We start from the raw sequence: 26,927 nt of genomic DNA, 5'->3' as shown, positions 1-26,927 counted from the left end.
AAAGTATTATGACATGTGACTTGTACATAGTTTAGAGACAATGTAATTCCCAGCATTTCCTTTTTAAGATTTTGATTCATTACTTTTATAGGCGAAATCCTTGTTTTGTAGTATCAAAAAGGCTGTAACTTTGTGAAAGATGCACCTACCCAACTTTACTTTTCAGCTGATTCTATGGCAATCTTGCTTATTGCAGAATATTGCTTAAGTCCTGGTGATGTAGATAAATTGCACCACAAGGTGGAGGCAGAGACTGCTATCTCAAACTGTGATACCATTAGAGACAGAGGAGGAGTGCTGACAGAATCACTGTTATCATTCAGTTGGTAATCAGTGAGTCGGCCCTGGGGAGTCATTAATTGAGCATCGCAGAGCAGGAGAGCAGATGTTCCACTGATTTCAGAAGAGGAAGGTGGTGGGCCATCAGTTAGATCTCATGCTGTGAAACATCTGACGTATGAGCGTTGCCAAGCACCTGATCTTCTCTTAAACCTCTTGTTGTGTCAACAGAAGGTCAAAGAGATACACTTGCTATTCACCTGGTGATGTTTAAGACGTGAATAGGACCAACACAGACAAAATAAGATGGTGATTTTATATATTTATTTAAAAGCAATGAACCGACAACGAAACATTATCTGGCCAAAGCACAACAGTGATTAATCCCAGACTGGAACACATACTGATAAGTACACAGCTGCAGTCACTGCCCCCTTGTAGAAATGCCACTTGTAAATCATTAGAATATTATCTAATGTAATACACAATTTGAAATGCAACTCTGTTATGATGTGAGCACAAGATAACCACTTTGTTTTGAGGATTGTGATAAATCCCAACACATTAACAACATCTCGTCACAGGCTGAATGGGGTTTAAATGGGCTTCGTCATTGTGAGAGTGTAGAGAAACGACCCAATCCAAAACTGCACAGTAATCTCCATATCAGCAGTTATTTCATTTGAATATTTCCCATTAAATATGCTTTACATGTTTAACTATATCTTTACTGGGTACATACATATGTTTTCCATACATTCAGTATTCATGAAAACACGTCTCCCTGCATCAGTAGTGGGTGTCCATCTCATGCATGATGAGACAAACCAATAACATTTAACAGATGTTACAAGTATTGATTTCTGGGCTTAGAGATAAATGGTGCATGGCCTGTGAAATTCCAACACTGGTGGTAAGAAGGAAAATCTAAAAACCTCTGAGACACTGTAAATGAGTGTGAGACTGATCAATAGGCGAAGATGTGAAGGTATTCATGGCATTGGATACAAATGGGTGATGGAAATAGAAAGTGGCATTTCTTGAGGAACTGTGAAAAAACATTTCACATCTACTATATACCTTTAACAACAACATTTAAAGTAATACATCTGCAGGGAGATGGTATTTGGGAAAGCGATATTACCTCCAGGTACATACTGTACAATAATTACCTTTTACATGGAAATGATATAGCTCTGTAGTGACCTGCAGGATATGACAGTACAGCTGGAAATATCTAATTACACATTTTAATTCCACATACTGTACAAATCACAACATCTATTTTAGGTATAAAATGACAAATTCACAATATGCTGCATGGAGATGGTTAGGGCTGCAACTAATGATTCATTGTTTATTAATTTGCTAATTATTTTCTCATCAGAAAATAGTGAAAAACACAGAAACACACCTGTTAAGATATCCCTCAGCCTGAAGTGGTCTATTGCGATATCTTGTTTTATTCGACAGCCAAATATATTGAGTTTACTATCACATCGGACAAAGATTGACACATTTGAGAAACTTAATCAGGTAGTGCTGATGAATTTTCTGTTGTTGATAAATCATTGCAGCCCAGAGTCGGGGTAAGAAAATCTGATAACAATTTGATTATTTAAAAATCAATGATAAATACTGAAAGAAAAGTGGTCTATCTGCTATGTTATTATTATCCCCATTATTGTTTTCCAAATCAACATGATACAATGTGGTTGAGCCATGATTGGGAAGTCAAAAAACTTAAATACATCACAATGACATATTTTTACCAGCCATCACGGTAGAACATCTTTTATAACTCCATACATTTTTATTGGGTAGTTTTCAACAGTACAATAAAAAGTCCATTTACAATCCAGTGTCATAGCTGTTCACCTATTCCAGTAGACTATACATTCAAATATATTCTGTTGTAGTCCAGTATCTCTCACTTTATTAACACAACTGTACAACAGTTATAGTATTTCTTCCATGCCTTTTCTTTTTTTTAGACATTTATATTCAACTCCTTCCAGAGGCAGAGGGGAAGAGGCAGACATGATTTAATCAGATGGAGGTGTAGTGTCTCCCAAAGCTGGTGAGTCTAATCTTCTCTGGGAGGATGATATTCACTGAGTGCTCGTGCTCCTCCTGGCTCGCACTACCTGCCTCTCTCAGCAGGTGTTCCCTTTGCTGCCGAACAAGCTGGCTGTACTTGGCATTGGCCAGCCACGCCTCACAGCGACCAAAAAACACAATGCCTGTAGTGCCCAGGATCACCATGCAGGTGAGAAGGGCCAGCATGCCGAAACAGACGAGCTGACCGTGGGTGACGAGGATCCCGGGGGAGTGGACGGTCTCCTTTAGGGTGATCTTGAGCAGGTCTCTCTCAGACGGTCTGAGAAGCTTGTGGAAGGTGTGAGCAGGAAGAGAGTAGTGCTGTGGAGTCAGCGCAAACACTCTGTGGTCCACAGGCCTGGCGCCAACCGGCTTGGCCCTGCCCTTCGGTCTGTGCTGCAAGGAACATGTTGGACCTGTAAACCATTTCTGGCAAACGCACCGGAAGTATCCATCAGGTTGACCAACGCAGGTGCCCCTGTTGGCACAGGGTCTGCCGGCGCAGGGAGAGAGGCTGCTGGTGTCATTACAAGTGAAACCAGTGAAGCCGAGCGGACAGACACATGTGAAGGCCAGGCCGTGGTTTGTGCAGTTGCCACCGTTGAGGCAAGGGTTAGGCTGGCAGCTGTCAATGCTGATCTCACAGAAGTCTCCAGAAAATCCAGAGGGACATAAACAGTAACCTGCTGAGCCATCAGCATCCGTGCATGTGCCTCCGTTCTGACAAGGAGAGCTGGAGGACAGAGCAACACAATATGACTGAGCAGCAGGGGAAATAAAGCACGCCATGAAGTAACGCACAGCTTTACTGCAGCATATTTTATCCCGTTGTTATAAAACAGCAATTAGTGATGCAGTTGTCTAATCCAATTTTACAGGTCGAGTTCATAAAGTGTATGTTAATGGGGCATTCTAAAGATAAATACATAATTTGCGGGGTCCCCCAGGGGAGTGTCATGGGGTCATTTGTTATATTTTACCTCCGCCATGTTTTCGTCTTACCTGACTTGAAGATGTGTCATTTAATGCTTTCTCTTGACCACAATGAAAATGTGCCTTAAGCTTTAGTGTGTTGATATCCTCCACAATTTTAAATGTACGTCAATATTTTCTTTATTGAATAATAATGAGATTATTTTCTCGATTAATTGATAACTCGTTGGGTCTTTAAAATGTCAGAAAGACCCAGGGTGATGTAATCAAAGTGCACATTTTTGCAACAGTCTACTCTAAACCCTAAAAAATATTAAATGTTCTATATCATGCAACAAAGATAAGCAGCAAGTCCTTACAACTGACTTCACTACAAAATATTGGACATTTTTTCTTCATGCGTGACTTAATTTATCGATTCAATGAATTGCTGTTGCTCGTTTCAGCTCTGTTCATGTGGATTTCAGTCATTTCTCCCAGCCCTAATGAAAAACCTCCAGAAGCTTATCTTCTGCAAATGAAAAATCTGTACCAGTAAGTTAGTAACAAGATATAAAAGAAGTCTCTGCAATAATGTTCCTGCACCCACATGTGCAGCATATCTGATCAATGGTGCTGTGCTTCACAAACTAAGTGCACTGATTAAAATGCCTGGATAAAAACAATCAATATCTCTAATAGTAGCTTGTGTAATACACAAGTCACTAACATTCTGTCTGTGAGTCAAAAGAGTAATAGCTCTGCAAACATTTTAGGCATTTCTGGTGCTTTTAAGAGAAGCTGATTAATGAAACATCACGCAGGCCTTTATAATGGGGATGAATTCCCCTGGAATACAAGTGAAGCACCACTCATCTCATTGTAAATAATATAGTAAGATGAAATGATTTCTTTCTTTTGAGAGGATGAGGAGAGCTGTCAGTTAAATGACACTGAGCTGTAGACTATTGTATTTTAAATGTATTATTCAATAATAACAAGGCTGCCTTACAGAGAACAAACATGGTGAGTCTCAGAGTCTGGAGGGCTGTGTCAGCTAGCTGTGTCCCCGCTCCCCACAGAGTCTTTCATGTGTATCTGATGGACAGGAGGAGAACCGATCAAGCCTGTCTGTAAGTCAGCAGTAATGGGCGAGCGATGAGGCAATTACAGCTTAAAAGAATGAGCCACTGCTTATGTTGTGGATGCTTTGTCCCATTCAATATGTGGTTTTTTTCAGTTTAGAAGTATATATTGTCTTACAGCTCTGTACAAATGCTGTATTTAGAGATTCTGTCACACTTCAACTCTGTGCCAATTCCAGTACTTCAAGAATACTTTAAAGGACCCGACCCATGAAGGTGGGTCCTTCAGAGGACCTGTATGTCTGTCTGAACCTGCTGCCTCGTCTTGCCAAATGAGGACAAAACCAGCGGCGCATTCAGGTGTTCCTCATTTGATCAAATATTTCCAGGAATTTGCCCTCCAATGACATAAATGTGGCTCACTTGGTAGACTTACAGCTTCATGATTACACATTCTACAGTATGAGCTTCAATTTTTCAGTATAAAAAATGAAGACATGCCGCACAACATACCAACTAAGTATTAAATATTCAAATCCATATAACTTGTATTGATCTGTGAAGCTCTGCTACGAAAGCCTCTTGACACAAATTGGGAATACCTAATAGTAATAAATATAACTTTCTACGACCAAGTGCATTTGACAGTGTCTTCTTACAGTGATTGGTTTAGTTCATTTGCTATATTTATAAGCGCATTTATCAACACCTGAGGGCAAATTCTTGGTTAATAGGTAACGGCAATATATGGGAGATGCGGACTGCCTGAGAGATTACACAATGGCCTGGGGAGCAGTGGATTGTGGGATACTGAGAGATGTATCGCATCAGTTTTCCTGACTGCATTTCTGGTACTGTATAGAGAAGCTTTGGTGATGTGACAGCCTAGTTGAGGAAATATGTTTTATTTCAATTTTGAAATGATGACTTCAAAGGATCTCCAAAATTGGGATGCAGCTTATGATGCTGCCCAGTTTCACACCACCGGCTACTGCATAAAGGTGGCTACTGCATAAAGGTGGCTACTGCATAAAGGTGTCTGCTTGACAACAAGAGGAGCGCTCCATCAACAAGGCTGCTGCCGTATATTTATGACGGGAGGGAGCTGGAGAGTGAGTTCTCTACATCAGAGGATTCAAGTGTTTGAAAATTCATGCCTGCAGGAAAGTTTGTTTTGTCAATATAAGCCCATTGGAGCCACACTTTGCTTTTATTGTTTGCAATGTCTTGCAATTGCTGACTGAAAGAAAAGGCTGGCCATAACATGCAGAAAGTTACAAATGTCACTTTAAATGGATGTACCAACATGATGCCAAGGCTGACGATCACATTATCCTTAACTTTACATGGCTCAACATTTTTAAATTTGGTCAGTACATTGTACTTTTTGATGTTAAAACTATCTATAATCGATATTATATAATAACAATGTGTTGATAGAAAATGATCTTCATGGATTTTCAGCCCATTGTTTAGCTGTTTGGTTCCAGCTTTACACTTTTGGTTCCCTCTCACCGCTCTCATAGCGTCGTTTTTTTGCCTCAGCAGCTGTTTTCTGTGAAAGGCTCTAAAAGCCTCTTGTTCCAAGTTGGGTCAGGAGCTTTGGACCTGATATACCTGCTTGCAGGTATATTTTTTTGTTGCTACTGTTCACTATCAACACCATGTTCTCTCCTTGTTATGCAGTGTTGTAAAGCTACACACCAGAAGAGTCGGTCCTCAGAGTAAAGTTGATTTTGTGACTAGTAATAAATGAGCTGGAGCCCCGTTAAAGTGGAGTTTTCCTTCACAAAGTTGGAAACTTGCCAGTTCCCACATTGTAGCACACTCTTGTTTGCAGGGAACTCGTTTTAAACTCTCTGGTCTCTGCTTGGCTTACAAATGTGCTAACACCCTCTTGCCTCTTACAAGTCACAACAACCGAATTGGGTACAGTTTGTGCAGTAAAGAAAGAAAAAAACGAACATCCCACATTTTCTCTGCTAACTGCCTGATACCAGGAGCCAGGTAAACACGAGCCACAGCGTGGGATGGTTTCGATTGGCTGCCTTGGCGATACAAAGTGAGGTGACAGATGTTGCAGACAGAGATATTGATTATAACTCCTATTGATAAACAAATGGAAATAAGGCTGCAAAGCATTGGAGTATTCCTTTACTTAAAACCTCAAAGAAAAGGTGCTGGTACCCATTTGTGAGACACAGTCCTCTTTTCAGGTGGCAGCTTTCACCAGCGTAGCTTTGGGGACAGATGCACAAGTATCCCCCCTCTCCTGTCTCTATGCAGGTGGCATTACCAGCACAAGGCCTGGACGAGCACAGGCGGGTATCTGTTGAAAAAAAGAAAAGAAAAAGCAAGCATGCTGTTTTTAGATCTTGTGTGCTCTCTCTCCCACTTCCTGTCTCTGCCTGTTTTTCCCTCCTCTCCTTTGTTTCCACTCTCACACTCACATACCCCACCGCAGCATCTTGTCACCTAGAGCAAAAGTGAGAACATAACCATCCATGTTCCACAGGCGAGCAGCTCATATGCTCCAACAGAATAAGACGTTTACTGTGTGTAAGGAGGTCAAACTGAGCCCGAAGCCAAAAACATCTCTCTCTTCTCCTTTTGTTTCTTCTATTGCTTGAGGGGCAGATAATCATTTTCATGCGATCATTAAATTAAATAGGGATATGAAATGGAAATGTGACTTCTAGATCGCTTTAACATTTACATTTCTGCAGCCTCATCACTGATGAGCTTTCATATGTCTTGCTTAATAGCACAAAAGCAGCATACTGTGTATTTCCACAGTTATTTTGTGGCTTCAGCTTCTCATCATTAAACCATAATTATTTTTGCACAGTGAACTATATTCTCCAGACACCGACCTCATTCGGTGGCAACCAGTGTGTCCCCGGGCTCTGTGACTCACCCTGACCTCTGGTGTGTCAGGAAGTGTTAGGAGGCAGAGATACGAGTATTAGGGGAGCTTAATAAGACTCACCTTGGTCACACAGGCTGCCAACCCAGCCCTCCTCGCAGACACACTGCCATGCCTTCTCACACGTGCCGTGCAGACAGCCAGGGAAGGACACGCAATGGTCACAGTTCTCTCCTTGCCACCCTGGTTTGCACCTTTTTTAAAGAGGGAAAAAGGGAGCAATCGTGAACTATAAATATACTACCCACAGCGCTTTGCAGTCGTGCTCTCGTCCCCATAGAGTCTGCATGCTTTTAAAGTGAAATTACATATTAAAGCTGTGTTTGCATTATCTGCATAATTGGTTAAATTCCCCAAATAAAAACAAAGATGAAATTAATTTTGGCTTAAGAGTACATACAGTAGCTTTTGCCAGAAAAAAACATTTCAAACTGGGCATGCTTTGCAACCAGAAGCTTTTGAGCTGGCTGTTAGGATAACAATGCTGTTTAAACCAAGGGCTGATTTGGCAATTGACTTAACACAACACAAGTGCCAAACAAATCCAGTAGAAAAAAAACTCAGAAGGTTCCAGTTGGCTGGATTGTGATTGGATGTATCTAACGGAGGGACATTCACAGCTCCAGCGATTTATGGAAATAAGGTTGCAAAATCCCACAGGGCATAGGCTATCATCTACACAAGAATCTGGAGTCGTTTTAGTACCTGCACTTCCCTGGCTTCTCACAAAACCCATTTTCTGTGTTGCACCCTGCGCTGCATTCCCAACCTTTGAGACAGAAACAAAGGGACAGCAGCTGTTTGCATCCAAAATCAAAGCACACATTAAAAACACTCCGAGCAATACAAATAGTCATCCGGTATACTTTAATTAATAGTTAGTTTTTTTCACGACTCAAATGTGCCATCTCTGTCAGTTGTCTCAGTCGACTAATTAAAATCTCAGATTACCTTTGGCGATGCCTGACACGACCAGAATTAAGACCACCGCTGTGAGATGCATCGTAATTGCGAGCAAGACCCCTTTTTTCCTGCAACATATAAAGTGTATTAAGTCGCAAAAAGAGCTCTCTTTGTGTGAAGAATGTATGTGTTTATATGTTAAAGATATCACATTACGCAAAAGTTCATTTCAGGAAAAGACACCTTAAATTGAGAATTCAGAGGGATGCTTTGTAAATATGGAACATTTTGGAGTAACACACCGTAGTTTATCAAAGTGAAGATCACACTGCAAATCTGAATATAATTTTGTGTTATTCTTTTCTTCTATAATAAGCTTATAATTGACGCACCTGAACCATATGCGTCTGCTCCCACAGGCATCCATTACGCACAAGCAGAAGAAGAAGAAGAAGAAGAAGAAGAGAAAGAGAAAAGCCATTTCATTTCAAAGTCAAAACATTTTTCATGTCAAAAACCTCTTTTAATTGAAATGATCTTGTGTCCTTACCTATGTTGCACCGGCGCTCTGTTTCCAAATGGCTTCGGTCATATTTGATTGATTTGATTAGACTTTTTTTTAATCCAAGCGTCGCGCTTTTGAAAGTGATACGACAGGTGCACGGGTGGATCGGCTTGCTGGAGGAGGATCTGGAGGTTTTGACGGGACTGCTGCATCGCGCGGAGTCCCAGTGAAACACGCTCCTCCCACCTTATGAGAGAGAATGTGTGCACCAGTCTGACCCCCGCGAGAGAAGGGCTGTAGTTTTAGAGAACATTTTATAAATGCATCACACAATGCCTTTGGGAAAGTCTTTCAGGGGAGTAAAGAATCGACCTGCAGGTTATTAACACTTCTATTACTCTGCCATGAGAGAACTATTCAGATCCTCTACCTAAGTAAAAGTAATAATACTACAATGTGAAACTACTCCACTAGCAGTGAAATGTATTCTAACAATATCATAGAATAAATAATACAATAGAATAAACTTTACTGTCCAGCCGATGCAGGAAAATGATCTTTGAAGCATCATACTGTTGTAGCTGGTTGAAGTAAAGTTACTTTTACCTACATTACCTTTATGATGTAACAATTCATCTTATTTTATAAGACTATCTAAAGTGACTAATAGCTACTGATTTCCAGATAAAGGTGGTGAACATGTGCCTGTTAGATGTAATGGAGTAGAAGTACAGAGTAGCAGGAAATGGAAGTACTCGAGGAAATTACAAGTACCTCAAAGAAAGTACAGTTTGTGATGAAATGTTATATTCTACTTCTCTGTTGATCATTACCAAACTCACAAACACATTCAATATAAAGCAACAGTATCATCAAAGACAACTAATAAAAAACCTATATTGAAGGAATTCAGACTCTCTTCCCTCATTTTGAAATGATATTGAGTACCTACCATACATAATAATGCCCTATTCTAATCTTCGTTATCACTTATTGCTGCCCACAATCTCCCCTCATACTTCCCAAGGGCAGGGAATGCTTTTTTTCCCTTCCCACTAAGTTTGTGAATTATAGTCTAAGGGAGCTAATTATGAGTTTCACTTCTCTCAGACGTTATTAGATCGACAGTAAAGATATTGAAAATAGTGGCCGAGCAACCATCAAGGGAAATCTTCCACTGCGTCTTTCTAATCCTCTCCACTGTTTATCTCCCGTAAAATATGCAACTTGTGTCTAATACAGGTTTTCCAGATGTCAGTGCCAGACGTTACCAGTTTTGTCCTGCTTTATTTTACAACTACGTCATCTTGAGCAGACATTGCTTGATGAAACAGGTGTGCGAGCTTGCGGTCTAGCGAGCGAGAAGCACAAGGAATACAGTAAATATATGAATTCAAATGAGTAGGCAAATAAAAATAAATAAAACATTGAATGGAACTGAGAATCTCCCTTTTCTTCTCACACACAATCAATCTGCATTTGGCAGAGAAAGACACACGGCGACGAGCAGATGTGAGGAGAAGAAATCAGATTCAATCTTTTGAGAGGTCTCTCGTCTCGTATCCCCCGCTTCGATGTGGCTTGTGTGTCTATTTTCAAACCTCCAGAGACGAAGCTCATAGCCGGGGCGTGACATTACAGCTGTGATGTGTTTCTCTGCCACAGCTACCAACATGATCCACATCAGTTGGCCCTTTTAATTAAATGTCTGAGGTTTGTATGTGCTTTATTAAACTCAAGGAGTCCTCCATTGATTGATTTTTTTCCCCCCCCAGCACTCATCTCATCTGGTATCTGATCTTTTATCTGCTCCGGTCCAGGGGTGCACCCGGTGTAAATGAGACATTATGGATCTGAGGTTATGAGTGTGGGAATGTGTGTGTGTTGTTGTTGCTTTTTGTCAAGAAATGTTGAGATTCATCTTGGTTCCCACACAGAGAGAAAGTGCATGTGTGTGTGTGTGTGTGTCCATCAGAGCTGAGATGAATAGTTCTTTGCTAGTTAGTTGAAGGTATTACCAATCATCGGGAAGGGGAAATGAATGTGCAATGCATTCACTAGTTATTTCACTTAAAACCATAAATGTGAACCTTATGGTGGCACTAGAGGAAGAATTATGGGATCATTAACGTAATTGGGGTAAATTGTCTGGTAACCACCAATGTCTGTACAAAGGTTCATGTCAATACATCCATCAGCTGTAAGATATTTCAGTCTGGATCAAAGTGGTGGAGTGACTGATCCACAAAAATCTATGATGGCGCCTTTTCAAATGTGAATATTTGCGTATTCTTCCATGACAGTAAACTGAATATTGGGTGGACAAAACAAACACTTTGAATATGTCAACTGGGGTTCTGGGAACTTGTGATGGATGTGGTTCACTATTTTCTGACATTTTATAGACTGAATTAGTTCATCAAGAAAATAATCAACCGATTCATCGATTATGAAAATAATCATAAATTGCAGCTCTGTGTGTGCATTTATGTAAGAGGTTAAGATGAAATCACGCAGCGGTCTGATCTAATATCCAGTAATTATGCATCCGCAGGGAACGGGCGTCTCACTCTGATCTCAATTATCCCGGAGTCTTATTTCTAATCTCTGTGAAGGTCAGTCCCACACTGAGCAATTTTCTCCACAGAGGTGAGGAAATATTACATGCAATAGAGGCGGAGATATCTCAGCATTTTACCAGTGTAGATTATTTCATTTCCAGTCCACTAGAGATTGGAAATAAATGAATCTGAATTCTCAGCACGCAGATGCAAAACGTGGTAAAGTCTATCAGCGCACTCTAAAATCTGATTAAAGAAATCCCCATTCAGTGGACATATACCAGACAGGGTTATGATACAAATCATTTCATTCACACTCTCCGATGGCACGTGTTGGTTTGCAGGAAATTAATCTTGATTATTGAATTCTAAACACAATTAGTTGGATAATAACATGTGGTGTGGCTGCCCAGTCCCTCCCTGTCCACTGACTGTCAGGCACATCATTAGACAGGAAATGCACGCCAGCGGGAGCTCAATAAGACTCATCGTAAATCTGCCAGTACACAATAAATATACAGCACATAGACAAACACAGACATAATTGCTGTTTTTTTTATTGGTTAGAACATCTGGTTATGCTTTGGATTACAGCCGGTAAATAAAACATGTTGCACACAGAGAGCACCAATGTTATAATTACTGGGTGGGAGTACAGGGAATAAAGTGTTATGTAAATAAATGTGTCCTTTTTAAATGACCCAGTATGTTAATTAAACTAAACTGTGTGTTTACAATAGTCATGTCATGACGCATGCGGCACTAGTAAACAAATCTTTATGAAAACTGAGGTTATTTGAACTTTTGTGGATCACACTATTGTTTTTACTGTATGTCCATACAGTTTCTGAGCGAAAGTCAATGTAAGTGAGCCCTTTAATTGCTTTTAGTCTGACGATATGACATGAAGCTAACATTAGCTTTGATTAAGGGATGGATCCGACATTGGATCCCAAAACGACCTGACTGTTTACATTACGCAGTATTTTATCATCACTTTGTAAATCTTACACTATTATATAGCTGCAGCTGTAGATGTACGTCCTCAGCTTCTTCCCAGGCTTAGCCTAATGTTTTGTTCCCCAGCAACAATAATGGACACCACAAATATATTTCCCAAAGTAAATTATTTTATTTAAATATATACATATTTTAGGTAAATGTTACCATAGCTAGTTTAATATTGGCACTATTACCCAATCTCCCCATCTTCATACACAGTAATAATATGACTTATTAATATTGTTCCATGTAATTAAGTAGGTACTCATTAAAGGGAAACTTTAGCTATTTTTAACCGACTTTGTGTTGTCGAAGTGTGGGTGTTATGTGCAAATGAACGATGTTCGGCTTCCCTCTGTTACCGGTGCCTGGAGCTCCCTGCTCTTCTGCCGGCGAGGGACTTTTCCACCAACAACATTGCAACAAGTTTCCCTTTCATTAAAAGTTAAAAATAAAAAGTGTTTCCCTTATCTTATCTCTTATCCTCTAACATCTCATCTTCTTCCTTCATACTTATATGTATCTATACTACTTTGAGCGTTATCTAAAGCGTTACCAAAGATCGATCTACTGTTTGTTATACCATTAATAAGTGTATCATCCTCTTTAGAAGAGCTAAAGAACTACTGTACTGCCGAAGCAGAGAGTAAGAGAGTTTAGTGCCTCGTCACTTCAGGCGACTCAGAATCACAGAGTCACACAGAGAGTCTCCTGTAGTTGATAGACAGAGGCAATTTCTTCAGTCAATTTGGTCTCTTTACACCGATTTTCATCATAATTGACCATTTCTTGATGCACCATGATCATAGGACGCTGCCTGTCATCCTGTCTCTGTGGGTATCAGGCAGAAAGAGGAGATATGTGTGTGTGTGATATGTCGGCATTACCTTTTCGACTTCTAAATACATACAGTGATTAGTCACAAAGGTGAAACCTGTGTCTGCCTTTGAGGATGACTGGATTGTTTAATTGCATGGCTAGGCGAAAGATAAAATTGCTGCCACTTCCTCTGTGATTTGGCTCCTCTGTTCTTCTCGTTTCTGCAGTGCCAGTCTCAATACATGGACTTCAACAGCTGGGAAACCTGTGATTACCAGACAGCGTACAGAGGACGTTGAATCGCCTTCAATTAGGCCCCTAAAAGTAGTTGGACAAATGCTACATTACTCAAAACACCTCAGCTCTAGCAATATGCTTTTAGTGCCAAACAGCAATGACAAAATACACAGGTGTCCAGGTGACCTTGGATAATGCATCACTCTTATTGTAGTCGGCATGCTGAGAATAGAAAAATACTTTTTCTTTTTAGTCCAAGCGAGCCTGCAGAAATCTTGGATAGCGGCCGGAATCAAAGAGCACATTTCTCTCTTTCAAATATACCAATTACATGCAAGGTGAAGTAGAGACGATCCGTCTCCCGCTGACTGGCTGAAAAACACACGTTTTCCTGACACTATCCTCAGGGCTAACGGCTCTGTAGCCTCGGCCTCCAGGGTGGCGGCAAAACTTCAAGCACTTTCTGCTCTGCGGCTCCGCTTCTTGAATGAGGAAAAAAGTGAGGGTCATACTAATGGCCTCAATATTATTTCAACTTCCTGCATGAATGAGCAATCAGATAGTCTAATGACAGCGAGCTGGTGGTGTTGATGGAAAATGCCTCAACAGTTTAAAGGCATTGAGCCATTTAACTGTTGCATATCGATCTCAGGGTTCACGTGGGATGATTGAAGTCAGTCTTGTTAATGGTTATGATCAGTTATACACACATGAACTGTTCAGTCACCTCTTGTATCTTCTCTTGCATTGGCGTTACATCAACTTGGAAATGAACTCACCCTGCAGAAAAGGGTGTGAATAATCTTTTTTTTTTTTTAATGAAGGTTATTTAGCTTTGATTTTCGGCTGCACCACTTCCCTTCATCTCCTGCCATTTAAACCCAAAAAACACCCTCATGCTTCAAATACGACCGGATGGTTCTGGGGCTTTTTGAGGGTCCTATAAAATGTTAAGGAAGTAAATTAAAGGCACTACATTGATCGCTGCTGTGTCACTTAATATATTCTGTCTAATCTAGGGAATGCAGACAACGCTGCTCGGTTTGGTAATGAGTATTTAGCCTCAGCGAGAACCTGGATCTCCAATATTGCCTTAATGGTATGTTATTAGAGAAGGAGCATTTCAACATTAATACCATAATTGTTTTACATTGTTTTAATCATGTTTAAAGCACAATACCTATGTAAACACCAAGCACTGTTAAAATTGTCCAATTACATCCCAGTAGTGTAACAAACCAGTGCCGGTGGTTTTGTCTGTCCCTAAACACTAACTTTGATCTAGGGAACAGAAACTAAACAGTGATATTTCTTGAATGTTCCATCTGCTTGGATGCTCGCCTGTGCGTAGAGATGTTAACTAAATTTCATTAATGGAGATAGTGCAGTCGTTATCTCCATAGCAACTGTAGCCTCTCATTGTCAGGAACGCTCTCAGGTTGTGGAGGAAGCAGATGGACAAGACTGATAGTTTGTGAGAGAAAGAGAGCAGTCTATTGAGGCGGGAGAGAGAGGGAAGAGAATGAGGAGAAAACGGCAAATGAAGAGCAATGGCTTCCCCTGATCCCCCGTTCACCTGATGCCAGTTATTCCTGTCTTGTTACCATGGGAACAGGAGGATGATGCTATCTTTTTGGGTGTGTTGCACCTTGCTAAGGGTTTGCATCATCAGGATATAACAAAAAGTTCACCTTTTCAACCACGCATGACGCAGACGCAGAGGGTTATCAAAGTTCAAATTCTCACTAAATCAAATAAGGCAGAAAACTGCTGCTGCGCCGCTCTGCATGGGTTCTAAGTAAGAAGAAAAATGTACCGGTTAATCACAGCACAGATTGATGTCCTGTTAACACTGATTTAAGGTGTTGCTGGCTCCAAGTTAAGTCAGTTTCACCTTTTCCATCACTTTCAGCTATGATGTTAATGGATCCATCTGTGTGAAATATTCACTGACTTAAGAAACTATATTACATGACAAGTTTACCAAAGAACTGATTTCCCTTCTTGCAAAGCCAAATGGATACGATGAGTTTGTTACGACGCTGGATTTGCGTTTCCTGTTTTATTTTGAAATGTTCTCTTCCCCTTGTGTCATGTCTTGTATACTGTTATGACTGGGTGAAGAGGTGGACCCAAATGCAGAACGCCAGATGAGGTTTTAACAAAATGAGAGCTTTATTTAAAGCTAATAAAATACAAAACAAAGTAACAAGTAACAAGTAAAACAAAAAACACAAACCAGGGAAGACACGAGGGAAGACACGAGGGAAGACACGAGGGAAGACACGAGGGAAGACACGAGGGAAGACACGAGGGAAGACACGAGGGAAGACACGAGGGAAGCACCAGGGAAGCACCAGGGACATGAGTGTAACAAGAATGACGAACCAACAAAGAACACTGAGACAGACAGGGATATATACACAGACACAAAATGAGGGAACGAGACACAGCTGGGAGAGAAAGGCAAATACACAGGAGAAAACTAATGAAGGTAACGAGACACACCTGGGGGAGAAAGGCAAAAACACAAGGGCAGGAAATAATACAAGACATGACACAAGGGGAAGAGAACATTTCAAAATAAAACAGGAAACTCAAATCCAGCGTCGTGACAGTTTTATCAAATGCTTTGATTTCTTTCTGTGTTGTCATTTTGAGACATTTTTTTGCGAGTGTGTACAGTATGCGTACGTTTTTGTGCATATTTACGTGCATAGATAGATACTTTATTGATCCCGAGGGATATTTGCGGTCCTGTGTGCGCTCAGTCTGGTGTGCTGTGTCCCTGCAAAGGTGAATGAATGTTAAAGTGTTTGTCTGTTTAGCTGGTCTCCAAGGCCTTCTGGAGACCTATGTGGCACGGAGCGAAATTGAACAGGCTCTGGCGAGAGCTGATATCCAGGCACCGGAGTAAACAAATACCAAAACTCACAGACAGAATAGTTCAGTGTCGCACAACAATGAATCTGTCTTGCTATGTATTGGTTTTCCCCAGGCACAGATTAAACACAACCCTTGCAAACAACAACTGACACTACACTTTTTGATTTATGTAACTGATTGTATGAGGTCAGTTAATTTGTTTGCAAATGTATTAAAAACCTTTAAAGCAATAACATAAATCTGCCTTTGTCGACACAGCTGGCCGCCCTTTAGTTGTGGTTTGATAACGTGAAGCCGGTTTATGTACCTTGGAGGTGCTTCACCGCCATTGTTGTGTCCGTACGTTTGCCTCTGAATATAATATAGATTAATGATGTTGTTATAGCGCTCTGTGTCTTCTCCCCCACCCCTAGTCTTCAACTTCTATCCTTTACCTGCATCTTATCCTTCAACACACATAGAGCGTTAAAGGACAGACTGAGAGGAAAGACCTGAGCTAACACAACAATACCAGGGGGCCTGTAATGATACTTAAAGCGAGGATCACTCATCCAACCTGTTTTCCTGCATGAGTCATCTTGAATAATCATCGTGACTCATCTTGAATGATAATCACTTTCTCTGACACGGACTAAAAAAAGAAATCATCCAGACAAAGTCCATGCTGTTGTTTAGCACAGACCTTAGAAGCTATGTTTAAAGATACATGAATGTATTTTATTTCTCCTTGGAGAATGAAATGTAATGCTTACCCTGCCCTCCCCCCTGTCACCTGATCAAAGCCACATCCGAGCATCTGTCACTCATCCCGACGAGCCGAACACATTTAACGCAGCGTTCTTTGCTGAGACTTAGGTAACGGTATCCATAAAGCCACCTGCAGATGTTCAAGAAGCAGCAGGCAATACATGCAGACAATCTGGAAATGTGGTTTTGTGATAACTTTAAGAACACCAGTTCTGTCTGTGAAGCTGATCAATAACAGCTGAACGTGTCAGACAGAACTGCACGTAAACCTCAGGAAGACGACTACAAAATCTAGAAAAAAACAAATTACTGTACTGAACAACTGTTTCTGTCCGACCAAATACCAATAATGATGAAATATCTCAGGAAACTTCCCTCATCTAAACACATTCACACAGCTTCCCTTTACTGTCTCTTCACTGAGCTATTTAATCCCCAACTGTTGGTGCCTAAAGGTGCAATCAGTAAAGTATATTATTGGCTCTTTGCACATCATTTATCAGCAGGGGTTCACAAGAGTTGCTCATCAGTGTCACTCATCTGTTCAGCCTTCAAGAAGATCTGAACAGACGTTGTGGTTTTACTGGGAATCTGCTGCATGGATGCAATCTTCATTCGAAGGCAGTGATACATCTTGTTTTCAGTGGCAGAAATACGTTTTTCTACAGATTAAACAAACGAGATGCAATATGTAAATGGTCGAGCTTTAAAGGCGCTGGTAGGCTAGCTGTTTCCCCCTCATTATAGTCTTCATGCTGGGCTGAGGTAGACTGCCTCCATGCCAAACATGTGTTATATCCCACATGGGATTATAACACTATTATTTATCAAACGTAAAAATAAATGCATGTTCTGGTATTGCATATAAAAAAAATAAAAAGGATCATCATTTACAACATCATATGTACTTCCAGATACTTTCAAATCACATATTTATACAGAAAACACATAAGTTCTACGCCGAATAGCAGAAGAAAGAGAACGTTTTTGGCTAATTAAGTCCAGTTTCAACGTTATGTAGTCAAATATCTCAATTGGGGACATCAAGATATATTATCAGATAAACATTTATATTTTCAATTCATTTTAGCAATCCTTAAAACAATCACAGTAACATATTTACACAATTCCACATTTTCATGCATTTAATAATGCTGTATTTCTGAACAGGCTCTTTATTAATAATTGATTATCTGCTGCCGCTGTAAACTTCTCTTCCAAATGGCTCCGTTGTGCTGCAGGTAAGAAGGAATCAAGCAGAGGATAATTTATTCCTTTCCTCGTCTAATTGAATCCCCACTTTGAGCAGAAACCTGTGGCTGCCAGCCCAAGGTTAAGGCAGTGTTCACGTGGCCTCTCTGCTCACTCACTACAGTCCCTCGCTATGAATTATTCACATGCACAGTCACTGCAGAAAAGAGGCCAACGCTGGAAGAGATAAACTCAGCCTCTTATTTCACGCTACTGTATATATACTTTTTTCTTTAAGAAACTTGCTTTCGCCTGTAGCGCTTTTTGCTTTTATTGGCTGTATTTTATGTTTTAAGAGCTACACTTTCAAATCCACAACCTACTAATGAATGAGGTAATGTTTTAAACAAAACACTTGATCGCTTTGCAGATTGTAGTCTTGACATTCCTGAAAAGATTTCCATCAATTTCTCCCTTACGCACTACTGCAACCAAATAATAAGAGTGCTCCTCCAACTGTAACCAACATGATGGACCTAATTTCCTCGCTCGATTTCCCAATGTCCCATGATGCAACAGGACAACCATTCTGTCAGACACTGAGCGAGGGTTATTATTTTAAAGAAAATGATACAAACGGCAAGATTGTGGAATAACATGCACCCCTGGATTCATTTCTTAACATCACCATCATATGGAAAACACTTGGTGCTAAAAAAAAAGAGTAAGATGTTGAAAATACAATAAAACATATTGGAGCAGAGGTGTGTAAAGGAAGCATCCACATATTGCTGTGTGCAACAGATTTATTCAAGTTTAGAAGAGTTTCTTTCTTTGGGGGAGATAGCCTTCAACATAAATTACAAATTCAATGTGAAAATTGCACTAAATTGAAAGAAACAGACAAGGAGAGAGAGAGACTTATATGCATAAAAGCAAAAGTACAGTCTGACCTTGCTCTTCTTATTCTGCTTTTATCACTGGGCTGTTTCTCTCTCATTTTCTTTCACTAACGATTTCGTTCACCTCTGCTGAAAGGAAATAAGGGACAAAAAAATGGACCTGATGAATAGACGGAAGCTGAAAAGGAGGTGATAAGGTACAGGGGAAAGCGGTTGTGCCATAACACCGCAGAGGGAAGTGATGTTGATGAAAAAATGATGAAAGGAAGGAGATAAATAGGAGAGTGGGGAGACAGAGAGGACACAGAAAGTCTGCCGGTTGGTATAAAGTTTGCTTAGTGGAGTGTGGTCAGACTCTATGAACTGCAAATCCCCAGGCTGAAAAATCAACTATCAGGGGCAACAGTGCAGAGGGCTGCTCCAGGATGGCCACTCTGCGAGACAGGAACACAAGATGTGAACAGAATAAACAATGGGCAAATCAGCCTGTAAACATTCGCTTTACATTTTCCCATTTTCTTGAACAAGAAAATATTTATTAATAAGTTATGAGTAGGGTTGGTACATTTCTGGAAAAAGTCTGGGCCAAGGGATGTTAAACCTAATGGTAATTAGGGGAATTTTGCACAATTTCAATAGAGGGAATGGATCTTAAAACTTGGAAATGAGTTGTTTGATTTGTTGTTTTGAATGGGTTAGATTCCTGAAATAAGGTCTGTGCTTAACACAAGCTAAAGAGATTTCAGAGTTTTGTTCTATGACATTAAATGCCTCAGTCTAAAAAAAAACAGTTGCTAGCAGGTGGGTAAATAATACAAAATAGGCTGTCTGGGACATCATACCGAACACTGTGAAACTCAGTGAACCCAGTGGTGGTGATGTTGAAGTCTTGTCAGCGTGGGGTAGTTCGTTTTTAGCCTAACGTTGGTTCACACATCCCACATTGTCAGCTTTTCCAAAGTACATTTCCCCATCAACTAGCTAACTCACAATGTTTTTTTCTATCTGCATATTACTTGGTAAATACAGCCGGAGCAAATAACCCCTATATTTCATCAATTATTCAGTAACATTTACCCCTTTTTTGCGCAAAAACTACTTAAGTAGTCAAATAATATTGTCTTTGACATTGGACTCAATGCAACACATGGTGCAACACATCAGAGGTGTTGGCTCTTTCCCCCTCAACCACAGCTGCAAGTATAATAGTTTGTAAGATATACTACCAAGAAAGTAGTATAGTAAACATGCAGTAGTATAAAGATTCGAGTAGATACAGAGAGTAGTGTAAACATCTGTCTCATGACAAGAAATAATCTATGTCAATCAATAAGGCTGCAACTATTATTATTTTCATAAAAAGGTGAAAACATGTCTATCAGTTTCTCAGAGTTCAAGGTCTCATCTTCCAAATGTCTTGTTTTGTCTCATCAACACCCAAAGTTATTTCATTTACAATGAAATAAAACATAAAAACAACAAATCCTCACAAATGAGAAGCTGGAACCAGACGATGACAGAAGTGGACTGCCCTTTGAGCTTGAAACACAAAACAAAATATTAAATTGCAGTAAATTACAATCTGTAATGCTTTATTATTCAAGTCCGTTATTTCTTAATAATATTATTGGCAAAGATTATATGTCTTACTGATCTAAGAAAAAATAGAGACAATGTTCTGTTCTGTCAGAAGAATTGAAATGAATGAATATTTTATTAAATCCTACAGTTTGATCTTGGAAGCGTGATGGCGGGTAGTTCTATTAAACAAGTCCACAGTTTGATTGTCAGGATTTGTGACGTAATAATTCCCAGTCTTCAGAGATATAAGCTTTCGTCTCTTATTTGTTTGTATCCTCTTGAGTCTTCAATAATCCAATCCTCCGGAAGGAAAACATACATTTAAAGATGACTCATAATGTAAATAGCGACTCACACTGGTTCAGTGAAGAAGTCATCGTTTTGAAACGACAGACGTCTCATTTTGGAAACCCAAATGTTCTTCTCATTTTCCCTTCATGATTGCAATCATGGCCTCATTAGTTATGAAATGAAATCTGCACCCACGCATGCGTCAGGTGCACAATGAGCATGTTGGTTTTGGTTTCTGACTGTGTAACCATGTTTTCTTCACAGCAAGCAGTGTGCATCTTTGGCAATGCACCCCACTGAGTGGCCTTTGAATCTTTGTTTCTCAGTGCTGGCACGGCAATGCAGAATAATCACAGACGTGTGTATTTCTTAACAAATTCATGTCATCAGACAAGGCATGGAAAAACTCATCGCCTTACTTGTTGTTGACTTGTCTGTTAATGTGATTGACAATCACTCCTGTGGCAATATTGGCTCATATTAAATAACTTCTAAATCATTTGAAGCGTTGTGTCAATCCCAATAAGAGAACAAAGTCCGTCACAGCAGCAACACACTGAACCCCCACTCTGTCTTTAATTGCATTTAATTCTGCATATATCTTATAATCACATACTTCACTATATGATTAATGTCATTGTCTTTATATGACAACTGGAGTTCAGAGACAAAGAGCTCCGTACCAAAGTAGAAAATGATAATAATCTTTACTGAGTGTGTAATTGCCTTTGTCATGTCGATGTGTTATGACTAGAATGAGAGGTTTGATTGACATGTAACGTAATTATAATCCCTGTAAAGTTGAAATCACTCTGTTGCCTAGAAACAGCCAGCTTTGAGTGCCCAGAACATCATGTCAACTCCCAACAGCTGTAGTACAGTCGGGGAGAAAATAATGCAGGTTTTAAATCACACCGGTGTGAAAGGAATAGGAATACTGCATCACAACCCTTGAATATACCGTGGAGGGGAAAGTGTGACTCTTAAATAATTAAATAATTGCTCATAAAAGAAACACTTTTGTGAGATATCCTAGAAAATGTCTCACCTCTGTGTAATTGCTACAGTGTGATGACAGCATGTGTGTTTCTTGTGGGTTAGAGGATTTGCTTCCTACAGCTTGGAACACAAACTCTGTCCCCTGAGGGCAGAAATGCCACCCAACAAACTGCCACCCTAATTAGACCAGAGATTCTGCATTCTTGCAGATCCAGCTGTCAGCTCAAGCAGACAAAGTATCAGACACATATATGCTTGCTGCTTTTCTCCATTGTTGTAAAGAGTGTGTCTTCACGCAATTAGCGGCTACTTGTTTGATAATGTGGAAGAAAATAACTAAGCCTCAGGAAAATGACACATCTGATGAGTGTGTCCTCCTCTTGGTCGTGGAGAAAGAATCAAGCATGATTCTATAGTGTTCACAGGTAATGTTGTACTGAGCATAACATTTCTCAGGGAAAGCTCAGACAGGATTCAAATAGTCGACAAATTAACAGTGAAAGTTACACTCTTAAAACGTGTGAGTTTGTTTGATGTGAGCTATCTGTGTATTCACAGTCATGGCATTAAGATTCAAAGCAAGTTTACACATTGGACACATTAGATTATTATTATCGTATAAAATGCAGCCGCTCGTGTGTTTTGAGCTTCAATGCTGCTCTTGTATATGTGCGATTCAGTTTCACTACATCACCGCTTTGCAGCTGTACCTCTGCACTATTCATGAGAAATATAATCCTGGGGGAACGATGTGAAATAAATGTTCATTCTTCACAGAAGTTCCTCCTGTTTCAGTGTTTTTATGCAGTGAAAGTAGGCTAACGGAACAGCTCTTTCTGGTGAGGCTCTTCAGGTTCATCCACTCGCATCTGTGCATTGGAAATGGTCATGCACCCTCATTTTAAAAAAGGCTGTGCCTATACAACTCCTCATAAATATGAATCACTGACCTCAGCTTATTCAATCTGTCATCATTAACAGCAGAGGACAGGGATGGTTGACAATGTCAGAAGACTGTCCTGTCTTGGCCACCAACCTTTTACATTCATCAGCACTAAAACCACAGAGAGGGTGGAGAGAAATACTAACAACTGTGGGACAGCATCCACTAATCTTCCTCTGTGGTTCTATACTACAGAGAGGCAAGATCCAGTTTCGGGGGCAGCTCTCCTGAGACCTGCCCGCCTGTCCCTCTAATAGACCGGTTACTCTTACTCGCCCTTTCAGACCTTTCTTTATCAGGCCAGCATTATGTGCCTCTATTACAGGAAGTCAAAGCCTAACTGATTAAGTTGGAGAATACTGGCAATTGCCTCTGCAAATTACCCTATAGCCCGGAGGAACCAACGCTACCAGGTCTCTTTTCAGTGTGTCCCTGTTGACACGAGGGACAGACATCAGGGGATTTGCGCTACTGCCATGAGCCGTGTCATGGCTCTGGTCCCAGTCTTTGTCTGTCGCAACTGGCCCTCCAGATGCCCTCCGGGATAGCGTGTCCATCGAGAGGCGGTCATGTATTTCTTGTGTCCGGCTTCTCTTCCTGAGCTCCTGCTGTTAAAAAGAAGGCAGAGATCGGCAGAACAACGCTTCCCGAGCTCAACCATCAAAGGCTGGAAGCTTTTATGTCACAGTCGGTTACACGTGTTCAATCTTTGCTGACAGTTTCCCAGCAGGAGGTGCAGTTATCAGGCTTCACCTACCAAGCCTCGCTGGAGGGCAAAACCTGTGAATGTTTGCCTTCAACTAAATAGCTTTGCCTTCTATCAAATATCAAGTTGTCAAAAGCAGGAGTAGCTTCTAGAGGTCAGTGAAAGGCTTATCTATTGTACAAGGTGACACATCATTTACGGAAATTGATTTTTGGGTTGTACTGATGTATTTTTTGGGCTTTTTGTGTTTGGTGACTTCATACCAGTTGCAAGCTCGGGGTTTAACTTGCCTTATTAGGGGATTTTCAGAGCGGCGTGGATTGAGTGTATTGAGTTTAGACTGACTAATGTGTCCTCTAGTGCCACCATCAGGTCAAATCTGTCCAACTTTTTCTTTTCTTTTGACATGCAAGTACTTGCAAAACTAATGACATTCCCATCAGCCTCAGTTGTACTTTGGATTCCTTGCAAATGAACACGCTAAACTAAGATGGAGAACATGGTAAACAACATACCCGCTAAACATCAGCATGCTGGAGTTGTCTCTGTGAGCATGTTAGCATGCATTTGGCCGTACAGCCTCTGGCCAGGCTGCAGACTCTTAGTCTGGTTGTGGATTCTTTATTGATTTTACAGTCAGAGTCCTCTTATATTGGCAGCTCCCACATGAATATATAATATATGTCTACAATTACATAAATATATGAATCAACAAGTTTAAGTTTTTGTTTCTGATCACCTCACAGTGACTGAGGGACCTTTAATTTAAAAGGAATGACTCAGCAGATCCTAAAACTGTATTATACATTTACAGTCCATCAGATATTCTAGCAGTGCTTTGCTATTTTTAAGAAGTACAAACATCAGCGATTCACGGCACAAGCAGCTGCAGGGAAGCTGCTCCTCTAAATTAGTCTTTCGTTTCCAACAGCATTTTACAGCTGTCAAAATGTGACGTGCGATTTCTATAAAATGCCAATCGAGATAATTACACAAACGTCTCCCCGTGAATGTTTCCATTTGCTCTCATGTTGCAGCGTTTAATGAGTGTTGATGAGTGCACTTATGGAGCGATGTTCTTGTGGTAGGTAATGAAGTAGATATATATATATATACATATATATATATATATATATATATATATATATATATATATATATATATATATATATATATATATGCGCAGCCATTAATTTGTTTTAGCGTATTATATTAGGCCATGTGAAAGTGCTCCAACTACATTGTTGGAGCTTTTTGAGTTCTGAATTAATTGAAGAAACTACTTTTCTACCTTTTTATCTAATGTTCATGATATCCCCCCTACCTTACAAAATAGTTAATCTAAAATATAGGATGGAACATTACATGACAAATAGCAGAACATTACTTGTTAGCTTGTGGTTTACTGTAGACAGTAAAAAATAAAACACTAGAATGGGAGATACAAGTATATTTCAGTTTCTATAACTAATGACTGTTATCGAGTAGTTGCAGGTGTATTTAAAGAGTGTCTGTAAATAGAAATGATTCAGAACAGCTAAACTGATGTAAACCTCATTTACAGGATAATAAACTCTCATCAAGCTCTAATGAAGAAGACTGATTGAAACCCTTCATCTCCAAATATTATCCTCCATGCGTTCTCGCCATCGTTCTCATAATCTGCACAATCACAATGTGCAGACTTTAAAATGCATCCAAGTGTTAACAGAGAGGGTATAGTGTGAGCTTCCTTACTCAGAAAGAGATAATTGGTCCCTCTGTGGCCACACGGTCGTTATATGTTCTCTGAAAGGCTCTGCTGTAACCATGGTAACTGAGAGTTGCATTGATATCCAATTTTATTAAAACAAACATGCATCAATAAAAGCATAAAGCTACGAGATCCCTCTCTCTCTCCCTCTCTCTGTATCTCTCATGAAAGCCCCCCTACTCATTGTGTCCATCTGTTATCTGCTTTTTATACCTTTGAAAACAAACGATGGTATCATCGGCCCAACTAAAAAAGTGAAATATTTAGATTTGAGATTAAATCTGGATATTATTGATCTGACGATGCAGGCTGCACCGGCTGCAGAGATGAAGGTCGCTGCTGAGAGAAATCCTCTGAAGCCAAAGCGAGATGAGACTCCAGCACTGAGGGGAAGAAAGTAACTGCTTCATTTAAAGAAACACATAAAGTATGAAGTAAGAATACCAATGTACTCGTGGTTATAATGATATTCCAATTGCCACTTTTGAAATTGTTGCAGTTGGTGAATATTTTTGATTCATGTTTGAGTTATCTCTTACTTTTGCATAATGTTTGTAAAAGCTTCCCAGTTCTTCCTGCTTCATAATACCACTGTTATTTATAACCACACAGCACACCGTCAACTCAGGACGTCCATATCTATAATGCATTAAAAACATACTTATAATGCATTATAACCTGCTTTTTATCACTGTATAATTATAGTGATAAGCGCTCCTAAATATTCATAAAGCATTTTATAATGACTTATACGATTCACCATTGGTGAGCCTCAAAAATAAGGAAGACCAGATTAGAGTTTGCTAAAACACATCTAAAAAAGCCTGTACAGTTCTGGATCAACATCCTGTGGACAGATGAGACAAAGATCAACTTGTAGAATGATGGAAGAGAAGAGTATGGAGAAGTATGGAGAAGGGAAGGAACTGCTCATGATCCAAAGCCCACCACCTCACCAGTGAAGCATGGTGGTGGTCGTGTTATGGCGTGGGCATGTATGGCTGCCAATGGAACTGGTTCCCTTGTATTTATTGATGATGTGACTGCTGACAAAAGCAGCAGGATGAACTCAAGTGTTTCGGGGAATATTATCTGCTCATATTCAGCCAAATGCTTCAGAACTCATTGGACGGCGCTTCACAGTGCAGATGGACAATGACCCAAAGTTTGTTAAGCCAAAGAAGTGGAATGTTCTGCAATGGCCAAGTCAGTCACCTGACCTGAATCTAATTGAGCATTTCACTTGCTGAAGACAAAACTGAAGGGAAACTGCCCAAAGAACAAGCAGGAAGTGAAGACAGCTGCAGTAGAGGCCTGGCAGAGCATCACCAGGGACCAAACCCAGCGTCTGCTGACGTCTATGGGTTCCAGACTTCAGGCTGCCATTGACTGCAAAGGATTTGCAACCAAATATTAAAAGTGACAATTTGATTTATGATTATGTTACTTTGTCCAATTACTTTTGGTCCCTTAAAAAGGGGATACCACGTATAAAATGTGTTGTGATTCCTCCACCATTCATCTGATTTGGATGTAAATACCCTCAAATTAAAGCTGAAAGTCTGCACTTAAAGCATATATTGATTGTTTAATTTCAAG

At 40.1% G+C, this 26,927-nt stretch overlaps 2 protein-coding genes across 3 annotated transcripts in view; one reads left to right on the top strand and one right to left on the bottom strand.

Annotated features, from left to right (window-relative positions):
* The window catches only part of begain (brain-enriched guanylate kinase-associated), a 113,593-nt gene that overhangs the window by 34,409 nt on the left and 52,257 nt on the right, over positions 1-26,927 (top strand). The gene's annotated exons all lie outside the window — the stretch shown is intronic.
* Positions 589-8,897, bottom strand: dlk1 (delta like non-canonical Notch ligand 1). Of its 2 annotated transcripts, none has more exons than XM_029460095.1 (7): positions 8,756-8,897; positions 8,508-8,612; positions 8,254-8,333; positions 8,008-8,071; positions 7,366-7,496; positions 6,564-6,705; positions 589-3,112 (listed from the first exon to the last, which is right to left on the bottom strand). In XM_029460095.1, the coding sequence occupies exons 3-7, from the start codon at positions 8,303-8,305 to the stop codon at positions 2,329-2,331; spliced, it is 1,173 nt and encodes a 390-aa protein (XP_029315955.1). In that variant the 5' UTR covers positions 8,306-8,333; positions 8,508-8,612; positions 8,756-8,897; the 3' UTR covers positions 589-2,328. The 2 variants fall into 2 exon arrangements, with proteins under 2 accessions (XP_029315955.1, XP_029315954.1); XM_029460094.1 differs by having other exon boundaries at positions 8,598-8,612.

The sequence above is a fragment of the Cottoperca gobio genome, chromosome 22 (genome assembly GCF_900634415.1).
Source record: "Cottoperca gobio chromosome 22, fCotGob3.1, whole genome shotgun sequence".
Lineage (NCBI taxonomy): Eukaryota > Metazoa > Chordata > Actinopteri > Perciformes > Bovichtidae > Cottoperca > Cottoperca gobio.
The sequence above is the reverse complement of the archived record's forward strand: the minus strand, read 5'-3'. Positions and strand labels throughout refer to the sequence as shown.